The sequence below is a fragment of the Cordyceps militaris genome (assembly GCF_000225605.1).
Source record: "Cordyceps militaris CM01 unplaced genomic scaffold CCM_S00002, whole genome shotgun sequence".
Classification (NCBI taxonomy): domain Eukaryota; kingdom Fungi; phylum Ascomycota; class Sordariomycetes; order Hypocreales; family Cordycipitaceae; genus Cordyceps; species Cordyceps militaris.
Genome location: NW_006271970.1, coordinates 72,604 through 96,491, shown reverse-complemented (window position 1 = coordinate 96,491; position 23,888 = coordinate 72,604). Strand labels below are relative to the sequence as shown.

Sequence of the window (23,888 nt, the reverse complement as noted above, 5' to 3'; positions counted from 1 at the left end):
TTGGCAGCCACTCTTTCCATTCTCTTTATTCTGCTGGGTTCTCGGGCCTTATTCGACGCACTAACTACCTACTGAGATTACCTGGCACCAAGCTCATGCACGAAAGAAGGCTCACTTTCTATAAGCGTCAACATATTGCTGTAATTCCTATTGTATTCTAAAGATTAGACTGTCATATAGAACACTTGAGTCGTTATTCGGAGATTACACTATTTAAGTCCGCAACAGACAGGGTGCAACTTGGTCAATCGGCTGCTACGCCCACAATAGACGGGCGCAAAAGATGGGATGGGGGCTTGTATCCGTAAATAGTGAGTGCCCAGCCGAATTGCGTGGCCCAGACCGGTGAGGCAGTATGCGACGATATAAAAGTACAAAGAAAGTGATGCAGCTGAATAACCATTTTCGTGTGCTTTTCATCTTGTTGTTCTTCTCACCTTCTTGCCCCTTTGACTTGCTCAATAAGATCTCGTCAAAAACACGCGCAGAACACTCGTCGACGTATTATACGAGTTGGCTCTTTATACGTCCCAAACATACTGTCATCTCAAAACGTACATATACAATGGGCTCCTTTGCAGGTTTCCTGTTCAGACAGCTCACTAGCAAGCCCAAGCCCCTGGCAGCCTCGGTGCGCCTTGAAGGTCAGACAGCACTCATCACTGGCGCCAACGCCGGTCTGGGCCTCGATGCGTCCAAGGAGCTCGCCGCACATGGCCTGAAACGCCTCATCATCACGGCGCGCGATGCCACCAAGGGCCAGGCGGCCAAAGAGGCCATCCTCGAGGCCACGCCTGGTGTCGAGGTCGAGGTCTGGTCTCTGGACTACGACTCGTTCCAGAGCATTACCGACTTTGGCAAGCGCATCGCTGCTGTGGATCGCCTCGATATCGCCATTCTGAATGCGGGCGTCAAGTTTGTCGATCGTGTCATGTCCAAGACGGGCCATGAGGCCCACATCCAGGTAAGTCATTGTTCGTCTTTTTACAACATGCATTTCCAGCGACACTTGCTGAGATTTTGATTTTTTTTTGCATGTGCAGGTCAACCACCTAGGTACCGCCCTCGTTTCCACCTACGTGCTCCAGCCGCTGGACCGCACCTCCAAGAGCGTCGGCAAGCCCGCTCGCCTCACCATTGTGTCCTCTGAGAACCACTTCTGGGCCAAGTTCCGCGAGCAGAGCGCGCCAAACATCCTGGAGGCGCTTGACGCCAACGAGGACTGCTTCCAGGGCAAGGACAAGAGCAACATTGAGCGCTACAGCACCAGCAAGCTCCTCAACGTGTTCTGGATGCGCGAGCTCAACGCGCGTGCTGCCAAGCTGAAGCTCGACATCATTATCAACACTGTGAACCCCGGTTTCTGTGACAGTAGCCTGCATCGCTCCGATGAATCGGCGCGCAGCTTTGTCAAGCTCATTGCATGGACCTCGGCGCAAGGCGCGTCTGTTATTACGGATGCCGCCACCAGACATGCCACCGACCGCGGCGCGTACCTCAGCGAACAGCAGGTCAAAAAGTAAGTCCACGTGGCTTCACAGACGCGCTCCTCGTGCTAACACTTCCATAGGGCATCCCCCTTTGTTCTGTCTCAGAAGGGTGCCGACCTTCAGCGCAAGCTCTGGAAGGAGACTGTCGCTGTGCTCCGAAGTCAGGCAGCCCCCGCCGAGATGCTCGAGACGCTCGACAAGCAGTAGATTGCAGTCGGGATTCCTTTTTCCGCGCTGTTATTTCGCAAAAGCCGCTTGAACTTTGGGTTTTCTAGTAATAATACGCGTGGCTGCTATTTGGTGTATCTTACTTAGTTTGAGAATTTGATTTGGAAGGTCGGTTACATACTCGTATATCGGTCATACCGCACCTAAAAAGCCTTGCAGCACTTCCGCTGCGCTCGAGAAGCTTCCCTGCCAGCAGCCCGTAATGATGTGCCCGCAGAGGATCCCCGTGACATCAGGAAACGATCTACTACTGTAGAGATGTACAATGACATCGTCCGATTTTCCTTGGTATGGTGGTGTGCTGGTGATGACCTCGTAGAGTGTTGACCCGAGTGCAAATAAATCAGACTGGATACTGCTTGGCATATCGCCATCAATATCTCGAGGCAAATGGTGTGATGAGTTCTCGAAGCCAAGGACATCGCCGCCGCCGAAGCCAGAGAATCCGAAGTCGCTGAGGCGAACATGGAGAGCTTCGTCAACGAGAAACTGACGGGCGGCAAGATCGGAATGAACAATGCCCTTGCTGTGGATGAAAACAACAGCTTCAATAATCTCCTGTGCAAACTGAATGCGACAGCTGTCAGATATATCGTGGTGGATCTTTAAATAGTCCTCGAGGTGTCCATATGGGGCAAACTCGAGGTCCACAAAGAGATCTCCCTTAGCGAGGCATTTGACAACTCTTGGGTGATTGCCAAGATGCTCGTAGATATCGCCTTCTTTTCGAATCGATTCTAGAGCAAGGGCAAGGTTATCGGGATCAGGAGCAGGAACCTTGCGCACTCTTCCTTGGCCAAGATTGTAAACATGAGTGAAAACGCCAACCCCGATGAGATCGCTCGAGGTTCCAGCTCCGAGAGTGCTGTCGAAAGTTAGCAATTGGAAATGGAGCGGGGTAATACATACTATAATGAGGTTTGGAGTTCGTCTTTTCTTGGCTTGATCTGATCCTGAGAAGCATTTTCTTGGCTGGCGTCTCCAATAGAAAGAAAGGAGTTTTGGTCACTCTCAATATCCTGCTCAGTCGAGATCTCGTCCCTGTGATTGCCACTAACCCAAAGTATCAAGCTGGCAAACCCAGCGCAAAAGACCACAGGCCTCCACAATGCTGTGATCCATCGCGCCCAACTCGACATTCCGACGGTTGAAAAGGGGTGGAATTATTGAGAGGGTATGGGGACTCGTCGAATTCAGTTTCGGCAGGCCCTGGCAGGCCCAAGAATGGAGGTGGTTCGCAAGTAAACAGATGAACGCTCCGTATTAAATAAGACGTCGGAATTACTTCGGAGCAAATGCTGTATCCTGGGCTACCGATCTACAAACCTGTCACGAAATTAGTAATATTTACTAGCAAGTTGTATCTATCTGATGGAGATTATAATATATTGTTTTATAATTTGAGGATTTCGATAAGTCCGAGCTCATACTATCCATTCAAGTAGGTAGCTTGCTACCATGTACCTTAGTTGCTTAGGTCAGTTAGTAGGTACCTACATACCTCATGGTAATATGCTGCACAACCCAAGTACCACCCTAGGTAGCTCCTACCCAACCAGGAATCGGCCCCAGAAAATGGATGCCATACCAGCAGATACCAGATACCAGGTGCTCCTCCTCAACCACAGACCGCAGCCGCCAAACATCTCCAACCTTGATTGTCCCGCCTCCTCTCCGCCGCCGTTCATTTCGACTGCTACACCCCATCGCGACTTTGGTCTCGTCGTCTACTTATCCTGTATGCCTATCACACTCCAGGCTTCTCTTTCGCTCACCACACATCCGCTACGAGCCGCTGCTGCGTCATCTGCCGCCCACTCCTCCGCCGATTCAACCGTGACCCGTTCGGCCCGTGGCATAGCACCGCTCCCCTCCTCTAGCCACCCGTGTGTGTTGTTACTGCCACTACATCTATAGACGACGCATGACCGCGCTGGCACGGTTCTCCCTCATCGTTCCCCCCCAGTCTTGCTTCCAACCTCCATGCCTGGCTCTGGTCAGCACCGCTCACCTGGTCTAGATCCAGGCTCGACTCCATCGACAGTTCTATCCTCGCAAAGCGCAGCGGCTGCAACTGAGCAAGGGAATCAGGGCTACAACTTTTACACGCACCCGTCCCGCATCTCGATCCTCGACGACAACGGCGACCTGACTATCGATCCAACCGCCTTTCTCCTCTGCTCGTCCGGGCAGCCGACTCCGACTATGGATAGCCCGGGTGCAGCCAACACCTCCGCATGGCGCGGCACCACTGACTTCGCGTCTTCTTCAAGAGCATTTGAATTCTTCACCAATGACCATCCCGACGACATGTCCGATGACGGCGAGTATCGCTTCTTTACCCCCTCATATCTCAAGTCCTCGACATATATGCACAAGCTTCAAGAGGCACACAGATCACGCATACACTCGAGGCAGGAGCAAAAGCGAAATGGCGCCGTCTCATCTAGCAATGGTTTCTCCTCCGATCTGTTGCCCAGAGGCTCCCACCGCGGCCTCTCGCACACGGTTATTGAACGTGGTATCGTATCCGACGACCGCGACGGACTTGCTTCGCTGCCTATGCGATTGAACAAGAGCGACATGAGTGGTGGCCTCGAAATTCTATCCGACGGGCTCGGAGTCAAGTACCTTGAGATCAAGGGCCAGCTTGACCGCGAAAACGATGCATACGGTGTCCGCGCCGACCATCACATCCCCATGCAGTGTGGCCTATATTATTTCGAGGTCCAGATCGTGCATACACTACCCAACGAGTAAGTAACTCGTCGACATTTCTTTCCGTGACGCAGAGCATGAACACTAACACAATCCAGGACCTTCATTTGCATTGGCTTTTCCACCAAGGCAGCGTCCACGGCCAGACCCGTAGGCTGGGAGCCCGAATCCTGGGGCTATCATGCCGACGACGGCCGATGCTTTGCCGGGCAAAATGTCGGGCGCCCGTTTGCGTCTGGATACTCTGCCGGTGACGTAGTTGGCTGTGGTATTAATTTCCGTAACAGAACGGCCTTTTATACCAAGAACGGCGTCAACTTGGGTAAGTCTCGTCGCCAGCGCTCTGGGCCGGTGTGCTGGACACAACTGACAAAAACAGGTACTGCTTTTCACGATATCAACAAGGGTAGACTTTATCCCTCTGTCAGCCTGAAGAGGGCCGGCGAGCAAGTCCTGTTCAACTTTGGCCAGACACCCTTCGTATACCGCATAGATGACACGATGAAAGTATGTTGCACTCACAGGGCTACACCAAACACCGCTGACCAGACAGGAACTCCGAGAAGATGTTCAAGTAGATATTCAGTCGACCGATACGTCGAAACTCGAGCCCGGCCTCGGCGAGACGGAATTCATCCAAGCGCTGGTTATGCAATTCCTCCAACATGACGGCTATATTGAATCGGCACGCGCGTTTGCCAAAGATTTAAAGACTCAAAAGGAAGCGTTGAGCTCGGACACTGAACCGACATCCAGCGGCATAAACATTCACGACGACGAAGATGCCAACAACCGACAACGTACGTACTAGGCCATGCCCTGTGGAATCACGCTAACAAAAGCAGGGATCCGGCGAGCAATCCTAGAAGGCGATGTCGATCGAGCGCTAAAATTCACAAATGCATACTACCCGCACGTTTTGCGAGAGCACGAACCCGTATACTTTAAACTGCGCTGTCGAAAGTTCATTGAAATGGTTCGCAAGGCAGCCCAACTCAACATGGCAGCAGAGGCTGGGGAAAATGGCAATACTAACGATATGGACATTGACGCCAACGGAGATGGCTACGAATGGGATGATGCACCAGAAGCACCAAACGAGAGCGTGGTGCTGGACCTGGAGAGAGACATGTTGGAGTACGGCCAGGCTTTGCAAGCTGAATATGCCGAAGATTCCCGCAAGGAAGTGGGCACAGCGCTGGACGAAATTTGGTCTTTGATTGCCTACCGCAACCCCCTAAAGGAACCCCAAGTTAGTCATTTGCTGGCGCGCAAGGGCCGAGTCGCGGTGGCAGAAGAGCTAAACGCTGCTATTCTTTGTGAGTATGCCCGCCGCCGATGATGCATCTTTTACTGACAAGGCACAGCTTCCCTGGGCAAGTCGTCACGGGCGGCACTGGAAATGCTGTACGCGCAGACAAGTGTGCTGTTGGAAGAATTGCGACAAGACGGTGGCGCCGGCGCTTTTACCTCTGTCGAGGAGATTATTGATGAGATTCAGGTCGACTATGATGCTTAGATGGCAGATTGGCAGGACGCTTCGAACATGTCCACGATAATCAAGCCTCGGACGCATGTTGTGTGCAGTTAAATTGATATGGAGTTTGGTGTCTTGGGTGTTTTGACAATGATTTGCGTGTTGGCGCCTCCAAACGTCGTCATGTAGCCTTTCTCGAGGCTGCCCTTTGCGCAATATCGTTTGGGCTATTCTTATGAAGTTATCGGCCGGTCGGTGCTGTACTTTACTACTCTGCTAGATCAATTATTACGACTTGAGATTATTCCCCTGGGGCAATGTGCCACGCTAATCGACGCTGTTTTGTTATGGGTGATGATGTTAGGTGGCTCTATTGTATAAACAAACACATTACATGGCTGCTCCAAGGAACAAGAACGGCTGCTGGTTGCTTTGATGGTTGCTTTGATGGTTAATATTATTAGGTCTATAATGTACAAACATGATACACGGGTGCTCCAAAAAGCAAGACTTAGTTAGGTAAACCTAAGCTCGTTGCCTTGATTCAATTTGACCAACAACGCTGATATAGCCTTTGCGCATGCAATCTTAGATTTCCAAATTTTGTCAATCTATCTGCGAGCTCTCGATCTTCCCACACCAGCTGCCCCCCCACAAGCAAATGCGAGTAGGCAAAGAGTTCGGCATCCAGAACCCCCGGCGCCTCGGCGCCGAGGAACCATTCCGCGTCACCGAGCAGCGCTGCCAGCGCCGCAAACGCTTCCTCTGCTGCGTCAAAGAGCTGGGTGGCATCGATCCCCCCTGTCGTGCGGCGCGTTGCCTTGAGGATCTCTGTTGTGGCAGCTGCGCGGAGGGTATGGCGCTGCGCTGGGCGGAGGAGGGCGGAGGAGGGAAGATAGAGCGCCTCGAGGAGGGTATCGTTTGCGGGGTTGACGTATAACGAATGAAGCTGCATCACAGTCAGAATACTTTTTCAAAGATGGAGGAGACAGCGGCAAAAAGCGTACCCATGCTGGCCGGACGCTGTGGACAATGAGCGCCTGGTAGGCGTCAATTCGAGGGGACGGATCGTCTAGGTTGGCACTGGGTGCGTGTTGTTTGGCGAAGCGCGCAATCTTTTCGCCCGTCAGAGGAACTGTTGCGGGTGTTGTGCTCGTCGGTAGTATAAGGAACGGGAGGGCGCCGGAGGGCGAGGCGTGGTTCGAGGACGGTACGAGGCGGACATTGATCTGTGCTATTCGCAGGATCGTCTTATGGTTGCTCTGTTAGCGTTTTTATCCAACCCCCTGATGCGCGGTGCCAGAAAAGAACGTACCTGCCACTTGAGACAGGAGGGATTGTAGCTCGGTAGGCCCAGCTCGGCATCGCGCTCGTGCGCAAAGACGTACAGCCGTGGTAGAAGGCTGGCATCGGTGGCGGCGCGCGCGGGAAGCGCCTCGGCGGGGTGCACGGCCAGCGGGAACGACTTGAAGAGGGAGCGGATGGGCGCGGGAGCTGAGAAGAGCCCGGGCGACGAGGGAGCAGCCATTTTTGTTTTCTAGGTCTGCGGTGGTGGGAATGGGCGATGGAAGGCTGGGAGAAGAAGGGTCGTGGCAGAATTTAATTGTTCGTTGTGACGTTGACTGGATGGCCAGAGGCGGTGAGAAGTGGGCCACAGGTTGGTGTTGAGTTGCAGCGTGTAAGTCGCCGATGAAACTGTACTAGACTACAAAATAAAGTCGCTCACTTTATATCCTAATGGATTACTGCTTTTTTAAAAAAGAATAAGTAAGAATTAAGCAAATATCTCAGTATGTTGCTGTTCCGGGCTGGGTAAAAATTATTTTATGTGTGCCTTCCACATAGCGAGCCAGCCTGGAGCATGCTTCATTAGTGACAACTCCAGGTAAGGTCCTAGGCAGGCACACACTGGATATGCATCTGACCAATTAGGCCGCGGTAATTTTCTTATTTTTTGAAAAAAAAAACCCCCCCCATGACTCCCCTCAAGCATGTCTCAATGCCAGTTTAAAGACCACAGCTCATTGTATGCCCGTCTCCCTGCTCACCCTCTTCGACCTGTGCTTACACTCATCGCAGTGGGAGCCACCATGCTACCACCCTCGGACGATGGAGAGACCGAGCTTCCGCTGCACGGGTACGTTTCGTCGTTCAAATTGTCGTACCTCTTCTTCCACATCCATATTCTCCGCTAGGCGGCCGTGGATCTGGGTAAAGCAGACTCTATGGTGGTGTTAACTAAGACACTCGGCGGTCGGCCACTTTCTAGGAGAATCAGTTGCTCTCGAAGCCCACTCAGTATATAACTAGGGCAGCAGACTCGGGCAGTCTATTTATTGAAATATTAATCAGTATTTTAAATCCTCACTATTATGAAGCGAGTTGGTGCTATTTTCCACAATTCTTCACTCCAGTTCAGTATGACCGTCTTTCGCGTGAAACCAGCATGGCTGCGTCTCCGGAGACGTAGCAAGTTGCTCCATCAACTTTACATCTGGGTCGTTGAAACCATGCTCCAACATACCAGTTTCTACAGCCAGATTTGCATACTTGATGGCACCCCACCGGTCTTTTTCTGCGCAAAAGGCCGTGGCAGCATATCGGTAGGCATCCGCCACGGGGCCGTACAGTCTCTCCTGTTCGTATAGGCTAACAAGTGCTAGAGCCATCGAGGATGGCATGATATTATCCTCAACGTCAAAGTCCTCTGTCATCTCCTCAATCTTGGCAAGGCGCGCGTCCGATGCAAGGCTCAGCCGTGCCGCCATGCTGCACGAATTGCAAGAGCAAGTGAAGCCCCATGTATCGGCAAGAGTCTCCATTCGCTCCTTTCGAGACATTTGCGGATCAATATACGTAATCGTGAGCTCCGTGCCGGGATGTATATCCGTCAGGGCATGGACATAATGGGTGAGGGTGGCTTCGTCGAAAAAGTATGCTGCGTTGGGTCGGCAGTCATGATTCAGACGCTGCGCTTCATTAATACCAAGTCAACGAGTGGAGGACTTGCGCTTACTGCAATCTCGGGGAATATCGCATAGTGCTCGATATCTTTGATCTCAATCGAGAAGGCGTTGGTATATATTCGGCCTTGGGCGGGACCATAGCTCGGCTGCCCAAAAAGGTTCCAGAACAGGTCCTTTGCGGGCAAGGGCAGGCTTCGCACAGCATCATGCTCCAACCCAGCCCAGACATCTTCTTGTAGACTTTGAGAAGCATCCTCATGAAACATTAATATGGGCGTGTGCGCAAAGATGCGGTCGCCCCGATGCAGTGTCTTATTCGCAATCAGGCCTTTGCCACGGCCTGGCAGATCCCTCTCGTCAAAGGGTGGGTTAGGTGGCTGCTCGTTGATGCTCGATGCATGATGTGCATCGGGAACGGAGAATGCAGGGAGGCGTTCAATGTGCTCCATGGTCTGTGCTGTCGTGACGATGGAGATGCCGCGCCCCGAGGCGAACAAGGGAGAGGAATAGACACAGACGGGATCTGTATCGTTCGCTTTTGCCTGACAGCTTTCATGCGAGGGAAGTAGACTATTCCAGAGCTCATTGCCTGCTTGAACAGGGCCAAAGACGACGGGCGCAAACGCATCCCGTTGACGCCAGTAGTCAGATCCAGCAGCCGCCAGGGCGTAAAGACTAGGGGTGAGAAATAGAGCGCGCATTATTCAATTACGAATTCTGGATGGAAATAAAAGACTACGGAAGAGTTCCAATTTTGAGGGCGCGACTTTGGTTTATACGCACGACTGGTGAAACGAGGACGGCTGTGTATCCCTTTGAGTGTTCCAAGGCTTCGCGGACTTGCAACTTACAATGTTAGGGATCCTGGATTAACAATACTGGACGGCGAATGTGGAGGTAAGCGAGTACTAGTCAGGTTCAGAAATTCAAGAATAAACTGGGCAATCATACAGAGTCCCAAGACAATAAGTGGTGAACCCTTTTATTAGCGCAGTCACAGGTCCCCTGTTTTACTGGTGTTTTGGCCACTCTGGGGTCGTGCCATTCTATCCGATCATTTTTTCATGACTGTTATTTGAGCTCATCTTCTTGCTCTTGGCGCAGTTGATCAGGGACATCGGCAACCGGTACAGGATGCTCCGTGCCTTGAACGGGTATGTTCGGCTCCTGCTTGTCCACGCTTGCAGGGTCATCCTGGCTTTGTTGCCGCCATCTGTTGATGCATTCCTTCTCCATCCCAATCGACGCTGATCTGTACAAACCCACTGATCAGCGTTTCTGTTCCACAGCGGAGCCGGCTCTTTGTGAGACAGCAGTGGATTGAAAAGTGTTTTAAAGGCCGAGAGGCGCACCTGATGGCTTGTCCAATCACTGGGCAGAAACCATAGGTGATGTCCACACTGGAATATCTACGCCACGACACACTTCAAGATACTACCAACATCACACATACGTAAAATGTTTGGATCTTGCCCCCATGTACTCATGGATTTCCTCCCGCCAGAGCAAGTAGAAATAATGAAGTCATGTCGAGAGGGGTAGAAAATTATCCCTCGGGAGCGATGTAGTAACCTGGTGGGTGGGCTCTCGTTCGAGAGCCATGATGATTTAGCAGAGGCCGTATACCCATCATGCGGGGGTACCCAACACTCCTGCATAGTGCTTTTGTTGATAATATAACAGAGAAAATGTAGCTAGCAGAAGCAGCTTCTGCATAGTGGTTTTGTTGATAATATAACAGAGAAAATGTAGCTAGCAGAAGCAGCTTCTGCAGCTACCTTTCCAAATGCAGTCCGATAGGCGGCACGCAGACGGCTGAGAGGTGCATACGCGTGCCCTCGTCAACGCCGTTGTGTCACTAGAGAGTGGCCTCGGCCGGGACTTGAACTTTCGTGTTGAGAAGAGCACGATGAGTTGCCTGATGGGGGTGCATGATATGCACAGTCGCGTGTCGCCGGTCGGTGAGCGCATAGGCGCACATAGTAAACGGGTCTATTGCAGTATATTCGCGGAGTCTGGACTCTCATGTCTTAAGAAAAGCCACTTGTGCACTGAGATGGCTGTTCCCAGCTGAAGAAGGGCCATGTTACGCACACTTCTGACCCCGTCATTACGCAGGATACTCTGCAATGATCAAGGCTACTCCGGGTTTGGTCCCCGATTTTAGGTCCAAGATGAATATAAAAAGGGCTGGGTCTTCTCTGGAGATATGTCGGAACCTTCAACACAACGCAACATAGCAACATCCTACTCTACCACATCAAAGAACTGACGCCAACTCTTTCATTCCTCTCATAACCCTGCAAAATGGAGATCGCTGAGCAGAACGTTGGCAAGTCTTGTGTTCCGACGGATCTTTGCCCTGATTTTTAGCTGACAATGTCTCCCCATAGGTGCCATTGTCAACCTCATCCCCCCAAAGGAGGGTAGCAACATCTGGACGGCCAAGCAGGTCACCATTGCTCGGAACCTTCCTCCCAATCGTGGAACTGGCCGCCACCAGATTGACTGGTCCTTTGGGCCCGTCAAGGTATGTCACGATTAAAAAAGTTGATCAAGTCTTATATTAAAACTGCTTTTAGGTTACCGGTTATGTTGATACCACCAACTGGGAGATTGGTGTGACTGTTAGCATCATGGGAATCGACCTTGGCACCGTCTATGGAAACCTCAGAGACGGAGTCGTCCTCAACGTTGACCTTTTCCTAGCCAAGGGCCAGGTCCGGTTCTACCTGAAGAACGGCAACGAAGTTTGGGTTCACCTGAGTGTTGAGATCAGATTCGACGGAAAGTTCGAGGGCGACTACAAGATTATCACAGTTTAGAGCTTTCTAACTCTACACGGATTTTCATCCAGAACTTTCTATATTTGAAGAAAATCTCCCATTGCCTTCATTCTCAAGGCATGTTTGCCTGTCTTTCACATAGTTACGTGGTGTGGCGCCGTCGTGGTGAATTTGGGCTTTGAGCCGCGGGATTACACCTGGCACGCCGGCAGGTTGTCACTTCCAGCATAACACGCTCCATGATAAACCCGACTTCAGTGGTAGATGACTTGCCGTGCAATTCAAATCAACACGGATAGGTAGTCTGCAGATATGACGATGATGTAGACATTGATCTTTTTGACCCATCGTCAAGGGTAGGTGCTGCCGCTGAGCCAGCAGTCTCTGGACAAATCCATGGCGAGGCTGTGAGGCGGGAAAACCCGAAGGCGGGGTAAAGAAAATGCACGGAATTCAAGGCAGCCTTGTCTCAGAGAGGACTCCAGAAAGGTTCTGGGTACGTACCATGTCGGCCTTGTCCGATCTGGTGCCTTCCTACCGCAACAACAGGCTGAGTGCATGCGTGTCTAGGGTGCATTTGTCGCTGTTGAGGTGGCCCCTGGCCAGTTGTGTTGAGAGGTTTGGCCGCTTTCCCTGGCTCCTTTGATATCATTGTGCGCGTAGCGACAAGAATTGTTTTGAATTGTTGATGCTGCTGCTGCCAGTTTCGTGCTCGGTTCCCCGCAGGGGAAACATCACGAACCGCCAAAGTGTGACCGCCGATCGGGGCACCACGGGTGCATCCCCTATTCGTGCACTGTGGCACTGTTGGTACTGCCATCCGGCTTGCATGCCGGATGTCAGCGGGCACAGCCACCCAGGAGAGGCCGCCGTCTTGCAGGGTTGGACTTATGAGCACACCGTAGCCGGGCCATGTACAGATAAGTAGGACTTGCGCAAGTGCAAACCTTTCGCTACGTTGACTTACTGCGTGATTCATTTGTCTTCCCTACAAACCATTACCCTCAAAACGTGGAAACTCAGATTGCTGCTGCGAAGCTCTGCACGCTTGGTCGTCTTGGACTGGGGAACATTCCTGTCAGCATTTCCGGCACCATTTATGACAACAATGGATCCGTTTTCGATATGCAAAACCGCAGTGACGCTGATCGGGGCGTCCGAAAACGTGAGGAGAATCTTGGAACAAGCGACCAACCAGGCTTCAACCTGCTCACTGCTCTCAGGTCACAAAAGCCATTTGTAGCTTCACACGATATGCCACCGACGCCAAGGCTCATATGGCGGCGCTCAGCTCCGAAAACACCCGTTTAACAACGTCTCTGTACGCGATACGCAATATGATAGAGAACCATCGCTTTGATGCGCATGCTCTTGCTCCTGGCACTGCCGAGTTGTGGCAGCAGAGCGACCAGGCACTCCAAGACTGTGAGGCGACATTGAAGGAGCTGTCCAACTTTGTCGAAAGTCTCAAATGTCCCAAAGCGATGATGATGTGGCGCGTCAAGTTCGGTCTTGACATGAGTATCCACGCTGGGAAACTCGAGCAGTTCCGTACCAGGCTGCAGCAGTGCAACTGTGCGCTGCAGACGATTCTGCAGGCAATCGCCGTGTACGTGCCATCGCCCGCGTCTTGGAAAAGAGGATAAAGGGACTCTAACGTTGAGTATTAGGTCGATTTCACTACAAACGAACGCTTCGCAGGACCTCTTCGCGGTTGAATTAAGTAAACTGAAGTCGTCGATTGAGAAGGTCATTACGCTCGTCACTCAATCGAGCTTGACAGCGTCGGCAGAGACACAGGCCACCAAAAACCTCCAGGGCCTTGCAAAAGCTGCAGAATGCTTCTACTCCACCGCGGCAACCAGTGTTGGAGGCTCAGTTGGAGGCTCCTTCGCCGGCGGCTCCATCGTGGGTGGCTCCATCGCCGGTTGGGAACAACCAGCCAGAGACACAGGAACATTTGCTACCTTGCCGCCATTTAAGAGACCGCTTTTGCTTAAGTACCTACGAGACACCCGCCAGGAAGGGATTCCATCTACAGCCACGATAAGGGAAGAAAGAGACATTCACTCCACTGAGTTTCCCGAATGTTCCATACCAGATAGCTCTGCTCAACTGACAGAAACCCCTTCCATACTCATGAAAACGGACCCCGACGTGGATTTTCAACAAAGGTTGGTCGGAGTACTCGAAGAATTTGCCATTGTAGAAATGGTAGACGGACATTTTGCCGAGGCAGCTGAGCATTTGAACAGGGCCTTGTCTGGTGAGGTTGCGCTAGTCCGTGAGCCGGAAGCCCAAAGGCGGCTACAGACCCGCCTTGGGATATGCTACGTTTTACAGGGCAAAATCCAGGAGGCGCTGGAAGTCGTCCCCAATTTGGAAGCAAGTGAGGAACTTGAGGACAGAGAGCTTCTTCATCTGATGCATGCCATAGCTATCATCTACCTTGCCGAAGGAAAGGACGCCGCAGCATTGGATCTTGGCACAGGGATCCTGAACGCCAAGATTAGACTTTTGGGCAAGTCACATCCGGAAACCTTGACATCAGTCGGCTTTTTGGGGGACGTATATGACAAGCGCAAGCAGCCGTTACACTGGGAAGCCAACCGTCGCCGGATGCCCCACGACTACGTGTACAGCCGCCCGGAGAACGCGTTTGACTACTTAGCACAGCATTCCATGCTAATGCCTGCAATAGCATTGGGGTCGGAAAAAGCCGAGCTACCTGGTACACCTTTCTCGGAGGACTCTCAGAGCGCCTCTGCACAGACGGAAGAGATGGAGCGCGCGTCGAACTCTAGTATCAGGAGAACCTTGACGCAGTACAAAAGACAGCGGGCGGCTGAATTGGCGCAGTACGAAAGCCAGCGGGCGGCTGAATTGGAGGCATCTTTGGCCACCACCGTGACTCCCCCAGAAGAAGAAGAAGAATGTCCCGCGCCCGAAATTACTGCCTCCACCAACGGGCAGAAGCGTGTGTTATCCCGCAGCATGACTTCTATGCGTCGACACCTCAGCACCTGGCGGTCCTCTAAGCTTGCGACAGAGCGCAAGGAGCAGGCTGTATCGGGAAACCCCAACATCCGAAGATCCAGAACGGTACTGCACAAGGCACCGCGGAGTCAGATGGGATCCTCTGGGCCCACGGGACTGGCCAGGGCGAAGAGGTTCCTCGGCATACTCAAGACGGAGATGACGGTCATCACCGTGCCCACGGAGATGATCATGACGAGTACGCCTGCGGAGGAGGAGATCTTGTCGGTATTTGAGCTCGATTCGAAACCTATCGCCAGAGACAACCGCGCGAAACAGCCCACGCACACCGACCAAGAGCAGGAAACCCCTGCAGATCACGGTGCCCAAGCCTCGATGCCTGACGTACCGCCATCAGAGCTACCGCGAGCGAGCGTGCGGCCATTGGATATGTCGTTGGACCAGATACTCGAACTACCAGAGCCCGAGTCGGGCGACGGTGGGAAGATAGTCATCGAGGACGAGGACAACAGTTCGGAGGGCGGCATCAGCAGAAGCCCATCTGACAACCGCAGCACCACATCTGGCAGCAGCTACAGTACCAACACGACGGTATCAGACGTGGCTCCAGCCTCTCCCGTCGATTGCAGAGACAGTGACAGTTCCTCAGTGGTGCGATCGTTGTCGCAAAAACATGAAGACAGTTCATCCGTGGTGCGATCGTTGTCGCAAGGACATGATGGGGCTCAACTGGCCAAGAATTCCTCATTGAATCGCTCAAAGACCCCCATCCCATCTCAAGGAAAGGATACTTTGCTTCCATTCCACGCCTCTGTTTCTGCTTTGAATCGTTCAAAGACTTCCATACCATCTTATGGAAAAGATCCTTTGCTTTCATTCCAGGGCTCTGTTTCTGCATTGAATCGTTCAAAGACTTCCATACCATATCATGGAAGGGACTCTTCGCTTCCAGTCCATGGCGGCACCCAGGTACTACCACAATTTTCGCTTGGCGGCTCCAGCGATGGTTCTGGCGAAACACATGGCTTGAAGCGTACCGTTTCCTGGCGCCATGGTGACGAAAATCTCTTCACGGTCAGATTACCGGACCGGGAACCGCAACCGACAAATGCTGAAGCGGAAGTTTTACAAGCTGGCGATGGTAATGTCGAAGATGGTGACTGCAAGCATAGGGCCGTTTTAGAATTCTTTTTGTGTGGCGCGGGTTCTGGTTAAGACGGCATGTTTCTGCGACGTTGTGACGTACGCACAGTTTTTTGTTTTGGAGTGCAGTATGAATGGAATTAATAGTATGATCGAGCAACCATTGAAGGGTAGATTTGGGTAAAGACGCATCGCCGTCTCAGCTGGGAAGATTGGGCAAGATGGGGAAAAAATAAGCATGCAACGGGTAGACGTGCTGATGAATGTGCGAGTGCTCGACGTGGCATCTGGGTAGATGGTGGGCAAGGAGTTTTTGGCTAATTAGAATTTACTGCTCCGTTAATATAGTACAGTGCCCTGACCCCACCCCCCGTTTAAACACGACTTGCTTGTGTCTCGTTAGCACAGCTCATGTTGGCGCAGAAGCTTCCATATGAGGCGGGCCGCTCTTCGTGGCTTCACTAGGCTAATAGACGAGTAGCGGACTGTAAATCCACCCGTCTCCAGTCGCAGTCGCTTGCCTAGCGGCTGCGCAAGCCCATCCAAGAACGTTTTAGGGATCGTCGCTGTGTAGAACAACAGCTCCTCGGCGAGAGGTGTAGGGAGCCCCAGCAAATGGACTGTCCACGCTTGTGTATCATCGCCGTCGTCCACCGCAGTGGTTCGCTGGTACTGCGCCAGCGCAACAAGAATGCTGGCCAGATAGACATCCTCCTTTGCGTTTCTTGCCACTGCCGATTGATCCCTTGGCCTGCACCGGCTTCGCATCTGCCTGATGTTCTCAAAGTGCACGTACGCCAAACAACACCGTCCCTGTCCCGTTCGGTACAGCCCTTCCATCACCACCGTCCACACCATTTTCCCGCCAGCCCAAAGCCCGAGTTCGCCCGGTCGTAGTCGATGTCGTCCGGGGCGGCATCGAGGCTGCGGCCATTCCATCGCAAAATGACTAACAAATCTGTCCGGAAAACAATTAGTAGGCAAACGCAAAACACAGACCGTCACTTACGAGATGCATTCTAGGCCATATTGCTTCAATATGGACTGCAGTAACACAGCCTGGGCATCCGATTCAGACTTTCCTAGTAGTCTCGTCCACCGGATAATTTTCTTGCCCTTCCATAAAGGTAAAGGGTCATTTTTCGGACATGATATCGTCGCGCTCTCGACACGCGGTGCACCTGGTGTTGCTAGCGGCACTTGCTCAAACGCTATGCCAAACGCTCCCGCTAGGCGTTCAGTCCAAAGAATCGGCGATACCGTTGCTCTGGTCTCTGCCCGCTGCAGCTTGTCAAGTACGCTTTCCGATGCTCGCTCGGTGCTGGTGGCCTCCTCCTGGCAGGGCTCACCCCATTGTCGCCGTTTTGGTTCGGGCCCCGCGTGCGTGCACAACGCCTTTCGCTTCGGTTCTACCAGGTCCTCCTCCGCCTCGGATTCGAAACAGAGCTGCCGTTTGGCTCCCAGCTGTGACTGCATCACTGACTACTGACGCGTTCAACTTCCTGGTTGTAGATGTGTAGTGTTGCAACAAAAGCGGGATCCACACTTTACTGGCATGAAATTAGATGATCTTGCGCTCCGCAGGGTATCCACAGACTGGACTACCTGCAACCGAATACAGGACAGGCTTCTTATATCTTATTTTAATATGTTATGCTCCTTTTAATTTTCATCGTGTTTTTAATTATAAATCTGTTATTCGTTATTAACATTTATAATAAAAACTATAGATTATTATCATCTTATCAAGTTTGTTAACTATAGTTTTATTATATATCATTATATATCATCTTGCTTTTGTACTTTCAGATATATGTCTAGCGATTGCACTGTTCGTTTACATAGGATATACCTATATAGTCAAGATATACCACGGCAACGCTTGCCAGCTGCTGATCTAGTAATCTCGCATGGCGGGGAGCCAGTACTTACAACCACGGCCATTTGTCGCGCCTTAATCCTTCCACTCCGTCGAACGACTGATGCAGAAACTACATTTTAAGTGTTGGAGGGCAAGGGCTCGAGCGTAGTGGCGTTGCCGCACTCTGAACTTCGTCCGAAGTAACGATTTCACAGTGCGCAGTAGCAATAGGCATTACGACACGACCGCTAGCGAGAAAGTGCTTGGTCGGAAGCTCCACGTTTGTTAATCGGCATCGTGTCTGGTGTTTCGTCCTCGATAGGCCTCTTCCTCTTCCGACCTCCGATCTTGTTCGATGTAGGTGACGCCTGTATTTTTGCCCAGTCCAGCAGGATAAGCTGATTTGCACTGTTATTTTTGGCCTTTTTATAGTCAAAAGTATTTCGAATGAAGTTTGTGATGAGAGCGTCGCGTCGTTCGACGAAGTCGACCCTGGCTTTTGCGTCTCTCAGTTTCCCAAGGGCTTCCCGAATCTGCTTGGCGCTTTGGTTCAATGTATTGTGCACCCTCTCTACCTCGAGTTTTGCTGCCAGCAAGGCCGTCTGCGCGTCGTGCAATTCTCGGTGGCGACGCATTGAAGAAGCAGGTGTCCGGAGAGACTCTGCATTCTCGTCAGGTTCCAGTATCGCGGCAGCGCACAGCTCTGACCACGCGGCGTCGTATTCAGGCTCCAAACGCTTGACTTGTGCATTATACCAGTCATACCACCAGCATTCGAAACATAGGTACTCGATCAACGTAGTCAACACACTTTGCAGTCTGGGTTGTTCATGCAGCGAAAATGGCTGGCGGAACCCGTGACGTGCCAGGCGCACCTTTGCGGCGGCTTCGTAGTCGCGGAGAGAAGTGTGGCCGGGCTGGCGGTAGAACTGGCGCTGCCATTTGCGCTTTTTCAATCGTGCCGCCCACGACTCGCGAAGGCAGGATGGATTAGAGTCAAGCTTAGCCAGCCCATCCACATATCCTAGTTTACGGTATAAAGCCCTGGTTTCGTCCACATGCGCCGCGTAGCCGTTGCCGTCTTCTTGGAGACCTCTGTTGACAAGTTGCCAGAGACGGAAATCTGCCCAACGCTGCCATTGCCTCTGGAATACGTCGCAGTCGCTATTTCCGTCTCTAGGGTGGCCCCAAAACGGCCGGAGCATGTCGCGGTACTCAGAAGGGCTTTGTAGCACTTGGCGCAACAGGTCGATGGGGTATAATGGTCGGCCGCCATCTTTGACAAGTCGGTCGTGGGCCTCTGTCTCATCAATCAAATCTTGGTCCGGGTCAGGTATTCTCGTATTGCTGTCACTTTCACTGTCTTTATCCCCCCGAGTATTGTCTCCTGTATCATTCGTTGTCTTTTCTGTCGGCGAGGCTGACAAGAAGGCGTCCTGGTTGTCAGCAGCTTCTTGGATGCGCCGAATGAGGAATTCGACATCGAGAGCGTGCGCTGAGGTTCCTCGCGCGGCGGCACTAACGAAACGTCAGCGACAGTGCTTCTCGTGACTAGCAACGCACTCACTGCAACCGGGCAGCGATATATCTTTCTTGCTGGGGTGATGCCTCTAAACCGTCCAAGGGTATCTCGATGTCGCCGTTAGGACGGCGATGTCTGCTTATGAGATCATACAATTGTTCGTCGTTGAGCGTCTCGAAATCATGTATTGTTGATAGCTGTAGTAACGCCATGTTGCCTTTTGCTTGACCTGTCGTAGATAAACGACAAAAGTCCTGTGCTGTCCTTGTTGCTGAGAAGGGCTCAGAGAGCTTCCACGTTGACGCAAGTTGGTACCTACCTACCTACCTAGGTACCAAGGTACAGAGAGAAGATACACCCCTCGACCCCCCCTCTCAACCGTTGTGCACTCACAAGGGTACCCAAATTTGCCCGCCAAAACAGGCACTAGCAAAGTAGCATGGTGAAATGCCCCATCCTCGAGCACTTGTACACTTGTAGTACACGCAGTGTTCCAAGCGAGCGAGATCAGTCGCCAACGATTAATAAATAGGACAGAATTAGGAGCCGTAGTTCGAAGCAGCGCTCCATATAACCCTCGACTTACTGGTAACATTCGCGAAACGCCGAATATTCGGGACTGGAGCCAAGGCTCCATGTGTACATGAATTTGCTGTCTATATCCTTGTACAGGGCGGAGGGCGGTTGGAAGGTGCACGTTGTTGGCATCACCGGGACACGGGCAAGCGAGATGTACTTCTATACCGCAACGGTTACCAGGGAATTCTTGAGGAAGGTCTCAACCTTAGTTGGGGGGAGTGGGATCGGCTTAGAGGTCAGATTCGTCTCGATTATTACAGGTACCAGTAACAACCCACTTCGTACAGTCCGCGACCAGCAACCTGGCAGGGCAGCGTTAATTGTGTATCAACATTCCAGCCTAACTTGTAGTAAATGGAGCAGTCCTTAAAGCATAGTACAATACTAAATTTAGATACCTTTAGATAATACAAATTGTAGCCAAGGATAATAGTACGTCTCGTTATCCACCGCCTCCATGATTAAAGGTAGGTACTTTGCGCGCCATTCGTCTTGAGTCTCAGGGCTAAAGCAATGTGAAGCAAGCTCTACACGGCGTGCCTTGCAATACTCCCAATAACTAGGGTACCAACCCGCCTGACCCCAATCAATGATGGCGACCACAGTTGGCTTCGGCCCCGTAGAAAGTAGAATATTTGGTGCGACGAGATCTGCGTGCGTGAAGACTATAGGCCCACGTTGGGAAATGTCAATGCCACAGGCAGCGTGAAATTGCGCGATAGCATCTGGCCCCTCAAATGGGCCGGTGAGGTCTGGGCGATGTTGAAGGAAGATGTCATTAAGTGCTTGCTTGCCTGTACTGCCTATTAATTCGTCAGTAATAGGGCCTGGCGAATTGCCCGTTGGACTACCGACCTATGTAGCATTCTTGGTCGTCTTGCAGCAAGCTTCGCCAAGAAGCAACCATGCGCTTCAGCTGACTGCAGATAGAAAGCCTGTTGGCCTTATCTAGATTATGCCATCGCGCTTCCAAAGTCTCGCCTTGGATCAGCTGCATGTAAATGAAAACCTGGCCGCCATCTACGACCCAGCCGAAAACTTCAGGGGTCGGGACCTGGCCGCATAGTTTCTCACGGATCATTATCTGGGTTCTCGCCTCATGAATCGTCACATCGGCCCCATACTTGACGAGGAGACCAAGCGACGGGATGTGTAAAGGCGGCGGGCGATAGAAGTTCTCCGCACGTACACCGCCCAAGTTACGGTTTAGCGCCCTGATTGTGCTTGGTGAGGGCATCGGCTTGTCGGGGGAAAATCTGCTGTAGTTGACCGTCGAGAAGTCCAGTTCGACACCAGAGGGTATAGCTTTTGACGCAATCATAGCAGCAAGAATGTTGATACGTGGACAAACTAGAAGTAGGACGCGAAATTCGGATTACATGGTGTCAGTGGGCGGTTCCCAAACTTTTTTCCTCCAGGTCACTGAGCCGCTTTGTTAGCCCCGCTATGCGCAAAACCGTGACTCGCTGGGTGCGCCCGTTGCCCTTGAAACTCGACCGTACCACGATCAGGCAAAGCCTACAACAACCCACGCATGGAGACCGAGACCGTCGAGCAAGCTCACACGCGCCATCGCAAAGAGCTCAAAGACCTACAAGGCCGAGTGACGAATAAAAAGAAAAGTGCGACAAAGAAGACGCGAAAATCGGTAAACGACGAGTGTTCAGAGCTGGAGCGTGCCTTGCGCGAGCGACAGGCGACCGAGCTTGCCAGGCTTGGCGGAGAGATACCGACGGACGGGGCCACGGAGGATGTCGAGGACACAAACATAGACGGCACCTACGGGGCGCTCGTCAATGAAACACGCGACAAGCTGAATATATCTTCGAGAACTGAGGTTCCCACGGCAGAAAGTTCGCCCCAGAACGATTCACCGCAACCCGGCAAGAAGCGCAACAGGCAAAAGGAACGTCTGGCACGGCGCGCGGCGGAACAAGAGGCAGCCACGACCAAAGCCGAGGAGGAGGCCTCCACGATGACAAATCACCGCGCCATCGAGAATGCGTATATGAAGAAGAAAATGGAGGCCGAGGGTCTCGTGGAGAAAGACATCGCGCCGGACGGGCACTGCCTTTTCTCCGCTGTAGCCGACCAGCTACAGACGCAGCTCTCCATCCCACTGAGTAGCGACGCGAGCGAAATAACGGAGCCGGCATACAAGAAGGTACGGCGAGCCGCAGCAGAATTCATGGCGGCACACGGCGACGACTTCGCGCCGTTCATCGAGGGCGATTTCGAGGCGTACCTGGCGCGCATGCGAGATACAGCAGAGTGGGGGGGCGAGCCGGAGCTGATGGCTTTGGCACGGGCGTATGACGTTGGGATACGCGTGGTGCAGGACGGACGGACAGAGGCGATTGGAAATGGAGACAAAGTGATATGGTTGGCGTATTATCGGCATGGCTATGGCTTGGGCGAACATTACAATTCGTTACGTCGAAAGTGAAGTCACGTTTTCACTCCGAGTCGGCAAGCGACGAGAAGAGAGGCGTGGGAAAGGAAGCTCAAAAAGTGTCGACAGCCATAATTCTGGCGGAAAAAGGGAGCATACATTAGCTTTCGTCATTTGCATATAGAGGATTTGATTTAAGCCAGTTCCGCCAATCCAGGCTGGATATGACGCGCTTGACAAGTGCGACTTTTTGAGAGCGGTAGCCCGGATTTATGTACAAGACTGATTCCCTGGTCTAGTTGCCACACTTATAGGCATCGTTTTATATCGTGGCATGTATTCTTCTCCGAGGGCGTTTGCTACAGACTCCAAACCGAAATGAAATCGCGCACCGAGCCGTCCTCGTTCATGCCGGCTTTATGGGTGCGCTCTGGCTTGATGAGGCTTATTCGATGTAGCGCACCATCAGTAGGCTTCAAATCGTGCGTCTCAATGACAGTACCATCGTCGTTGTAGCTCAGCTCGTGTCCGGGGTGCGACAGTAGCTCTTCATAGACCTCCGGGTTGAGGCCCCAGGGCGGCCCTTGGTCAGAGAGAGGCTTCCCCGAGGGAAATTCCAAACACACGAGTCGGCCATCATGAGAAAGAAGTTCAGACATGCGCTTGGACCATTGCGGACGGAGCTTTGGGGGCAAGGCGCAAAGAAACTTGAGACGATGTTAGCAAAGAGTGCGATCCAGCACTTGACAAATGAGACCGGAGAAGCGTACCGTATAGTCGTAGATCAGATCAAACTTGCCGGTGCCATCAGTACCCAAACCCTTGGCCCAATCCTGCGCAAAGAAGTCGGCGACGGCCCACGATTCTTGTCCAATCTGCATATCGCCCTGCGGCTTGATGCCGCCAGGCGTGGCCTCGAGCGCCGCGATGTTCTCCTTTGCGCGACGAATGCCATCGGCGCTACAGTCCAAGCCGACAACATTGTACCCAAAGGTCTTGAGCAGGAGCACGTCGTGGCCGCGGCCGCAGCCGGGCACGAGCGCTGTACGACGAACAACAGCGCCGGTTTCGTCGCGGAGGGGTTTGCCACGGCGGTCCACGTCTTGGGCGGGGACCACCAAGTCGGGGCGCAGGGAAAGTAGGTCGGCGAGGGCGAGGGACGGACCGCCGCGGTCCCAGGGATGGAAGTCGTGTTTGTAGAGGTTGTCCCAGGCGGTTTTCTGGTCTTCGGAAGCGTGGCCGGCAATGGCAAACGTGTCGCGGAGAATGTTGGGGTTGGAGGTGTCTGGAGCGGCCATGGCTAAAGAAATGTCGGCATGAGGCAGCACAGATTTGAAGGGATAGATTGAAGGTTGTAGTTCTTGAGAGTGAATAATGATAATTCGATAGCTGAATGACGAGGGCAGCGGAATGGTGTCAACCTTTTGTCGGGTGGCTGTAGTGGGGGTGGGGGAAAGTGGCGTGCCATGAACGGATTAGACCGGGATGACGTATTGTGCAATAGGTTAGAGGCATCTCTACACAAACAATTCTTCAGGCTACTGGACGCGAGTAGTTGACCCAGGAAATACAGATTAACCAACGAATTTGGCATCCAACTCTTATGTAGGGGCGGCTGCAGTATCTGCTTCTGGTACCACTATAGTGGGTGCACAATGGAACCTCGCAAGCCACAACAACGCGGGGACCAGGCGGACAGTTGCTGGAGACAGATGGACAAAGGCCAAGA

General features: G+C 52.4%; 10 protein-coding genes across 10 annotated transcripts; 4 read left to right on the top strand and 6 right to left on the bottom strand.

Moving 5' to 3' along the window:
• Positions 1-565: 565 nt before the first annotated feature.
• CCM_01960 (Short-chain dehydrogenase/reductase SDR) lies at positions 566-1,697 on the top strand (the record flags this gene model as incomplete). Its single annotated transcript, XM_006667114.1, has 3 exons — positions 566-964; positions 1,044-1,519; positions 1,571-1,697. 3 exons carry the CDS (start codon positions 566-568, stop codon positions 1,695-1,697), a joined length of 1,002 nt encoding a protein of 333 aa, XP_006667177.1.
• A 153-nt stretch (positions 1,698-1,850) lies between these two features.
• CCM_01959 (Protein kinase-like domain) lies at positions 1,851-2,857 on the bottom strand (the record flags this gene model as incomplete). The annotated part of the gene is made up of 2 exons (XM_006667113.1): positions 1,851-2,583; positions 2,628-2,857. 2 exons carry the CDS (start codon positions 2,855-2,857, stop codon positions 1,851-1,853), a joined length of 963 nt encoding a protein of 320 aa, XP_006667176.1.
• An 844-nt stretch (positions 2,858-3,701) lies between these two features.
• Positions 3,702-5,955, top strand: CCM_01958 (Ran-binding protein (RanBPM), putative; the record flags this gene model as incomplete). Its single annotated transcript, XM_006667112.1, has 6 exons — positions 3,702-4,474; positions 4,535-4,758; positions 4,816-4,943; positions 4,990-5,236; positions 5,282-5,755; positions 5,804-5,955. The coding sequence occupies 6 exons, from the start codon at positions 3,702-3,704 to the stop codon at positions 5,953-5,955; spliced, it is 1,998 nt and encodes a 665-aa protein (XP_006667175.1).
• A 68-nt stretch (positions 5,956-6,023) lies between these two features.
• CCM_01957 (mitochondrial outer membrane protein) lies at positions 6,024-7,441 on the bottom strand (the record flags this gene model as incomplete). Its single annotated transcript, XM_006667111.1, has 4 exons — positions 6,024-6,140; positions 6,554-6,862; positions 6,921-7,175; positions 7,229-7,441. The coding sequence occupies 4 exons, from the start codon at positions 7,439-7,441 to the stop codon at positions 6,024-6,026; spliced, it is 894 nt and encodes a 297-aa protein (XP_006667174.1).
• An 877-nt stretch (positions 7,442-8,318) lies between these two features.
• On the bottom strand, positions 8,319-9,580 carry CCM_01956 (SET domain protein; the record flags this gene model as incomplete). Its single annotated transcript, XM_006667110.1, has 2 exons — positions 8,319-8,882; positions 8,930-9,580. 2 exons carry the CDS (start codon positions 9,578-9,580, stop codon positions 8,319-8,321), a joined length of 1,215 nt encoding a protein of 404 aa, XP_006667173.1.
• Positions 9,581-11,186: 1,606 nt separating this feature from the next.
• CCM_01955 (uncharacterized protein) lies at positions 11,187-11,704 on the top strand (the record flags this gene model as incomplete). Its single annotated transcript, XM_006667109.1, has 3 exons — positions 11,187-11,220; positions 11,273-11,409; positions 11,462-11,704. The coding sequence occupies 3 exons, from the start codon at positions 11,187-11,189 to the stop codon at positions 11,702-11,704; spliced, it is 414 nt and encodes a 137-aa protein (XP_006667172.1).
• Positions 11,705-17,914: 6,210 nt separating this feature from the next.
• Positions 17,915-19,400, bottom strand: CCM_01954 (uncharacterized protein; the record flags this gene model as incomplete). Its single annotated transcript, XM_006667108.1, has 2 exons — positions 17,915-19,184; positions 19,234-19,400. 2 exons carry the CDS (start codon positions 19,398-19,400, stop codon positions 17,915-17,917), a joined length of 1,437 nt encoding a protein of 478 aa, XP_006667171.1.
• A 370-nt stretch (positions 19,401-19,770) lies between these two features.
• Positions 19,771-21,088, bottom strand: CCM_01953 (Protein kinase-like domain; the record flags this gene model as incomplete). Its single annotated transcript, XM_006667107.1, has 4 exons — positions 19,771-19,926; positions 20,046-20,151; positions 20,204-20,570; positions 20,623-21,088. 4 exons carry the CDS (start codon positions 21,086-21,088, stop codon positions 19,771-19,773), a joined length of 1,095 nt encoding a protein of 364 aa, XP_006667170.1.
• Positions 21,089-21,301: 213 nt separating this feature from the next.
• CCM_01952 (OTU domain-containing protein 6B) lies at positions 21,302-22,213 on the top strand (the record flags this gene model as incomplete). The annotated part of the gene is made up of 1 exon (XM_006667106.1): positions 21,302-22,213. One exon carries the CDS (start codon positions 21,302-21,304, stop codon positions 22,211-22,213), a length of 912 nt encoding a protein of 303 aa, XP_006667169.1.
• A 305-nt stretch (positions 22,214-22,518) lies between these two features.
• Positions 22,519-23,457, bottom strand: CCM_01951 (thiol methyltransferase 1, putative; the record flags this gene model as incomplete). Its single annotated transcript, XM_006667105.1, has 2 exons — positions 22,519-22,866; positions 22,930-23,457. 2 exons carry the CDS (start codon positions 23,455-23,457, stop codon positions 22,519-22,521), a joined length of 876 nt encoding a protein of 291 aa, XP_006667168.1.
• Positions 23,458-23,888: the final 431 nt, after the last annotated feature.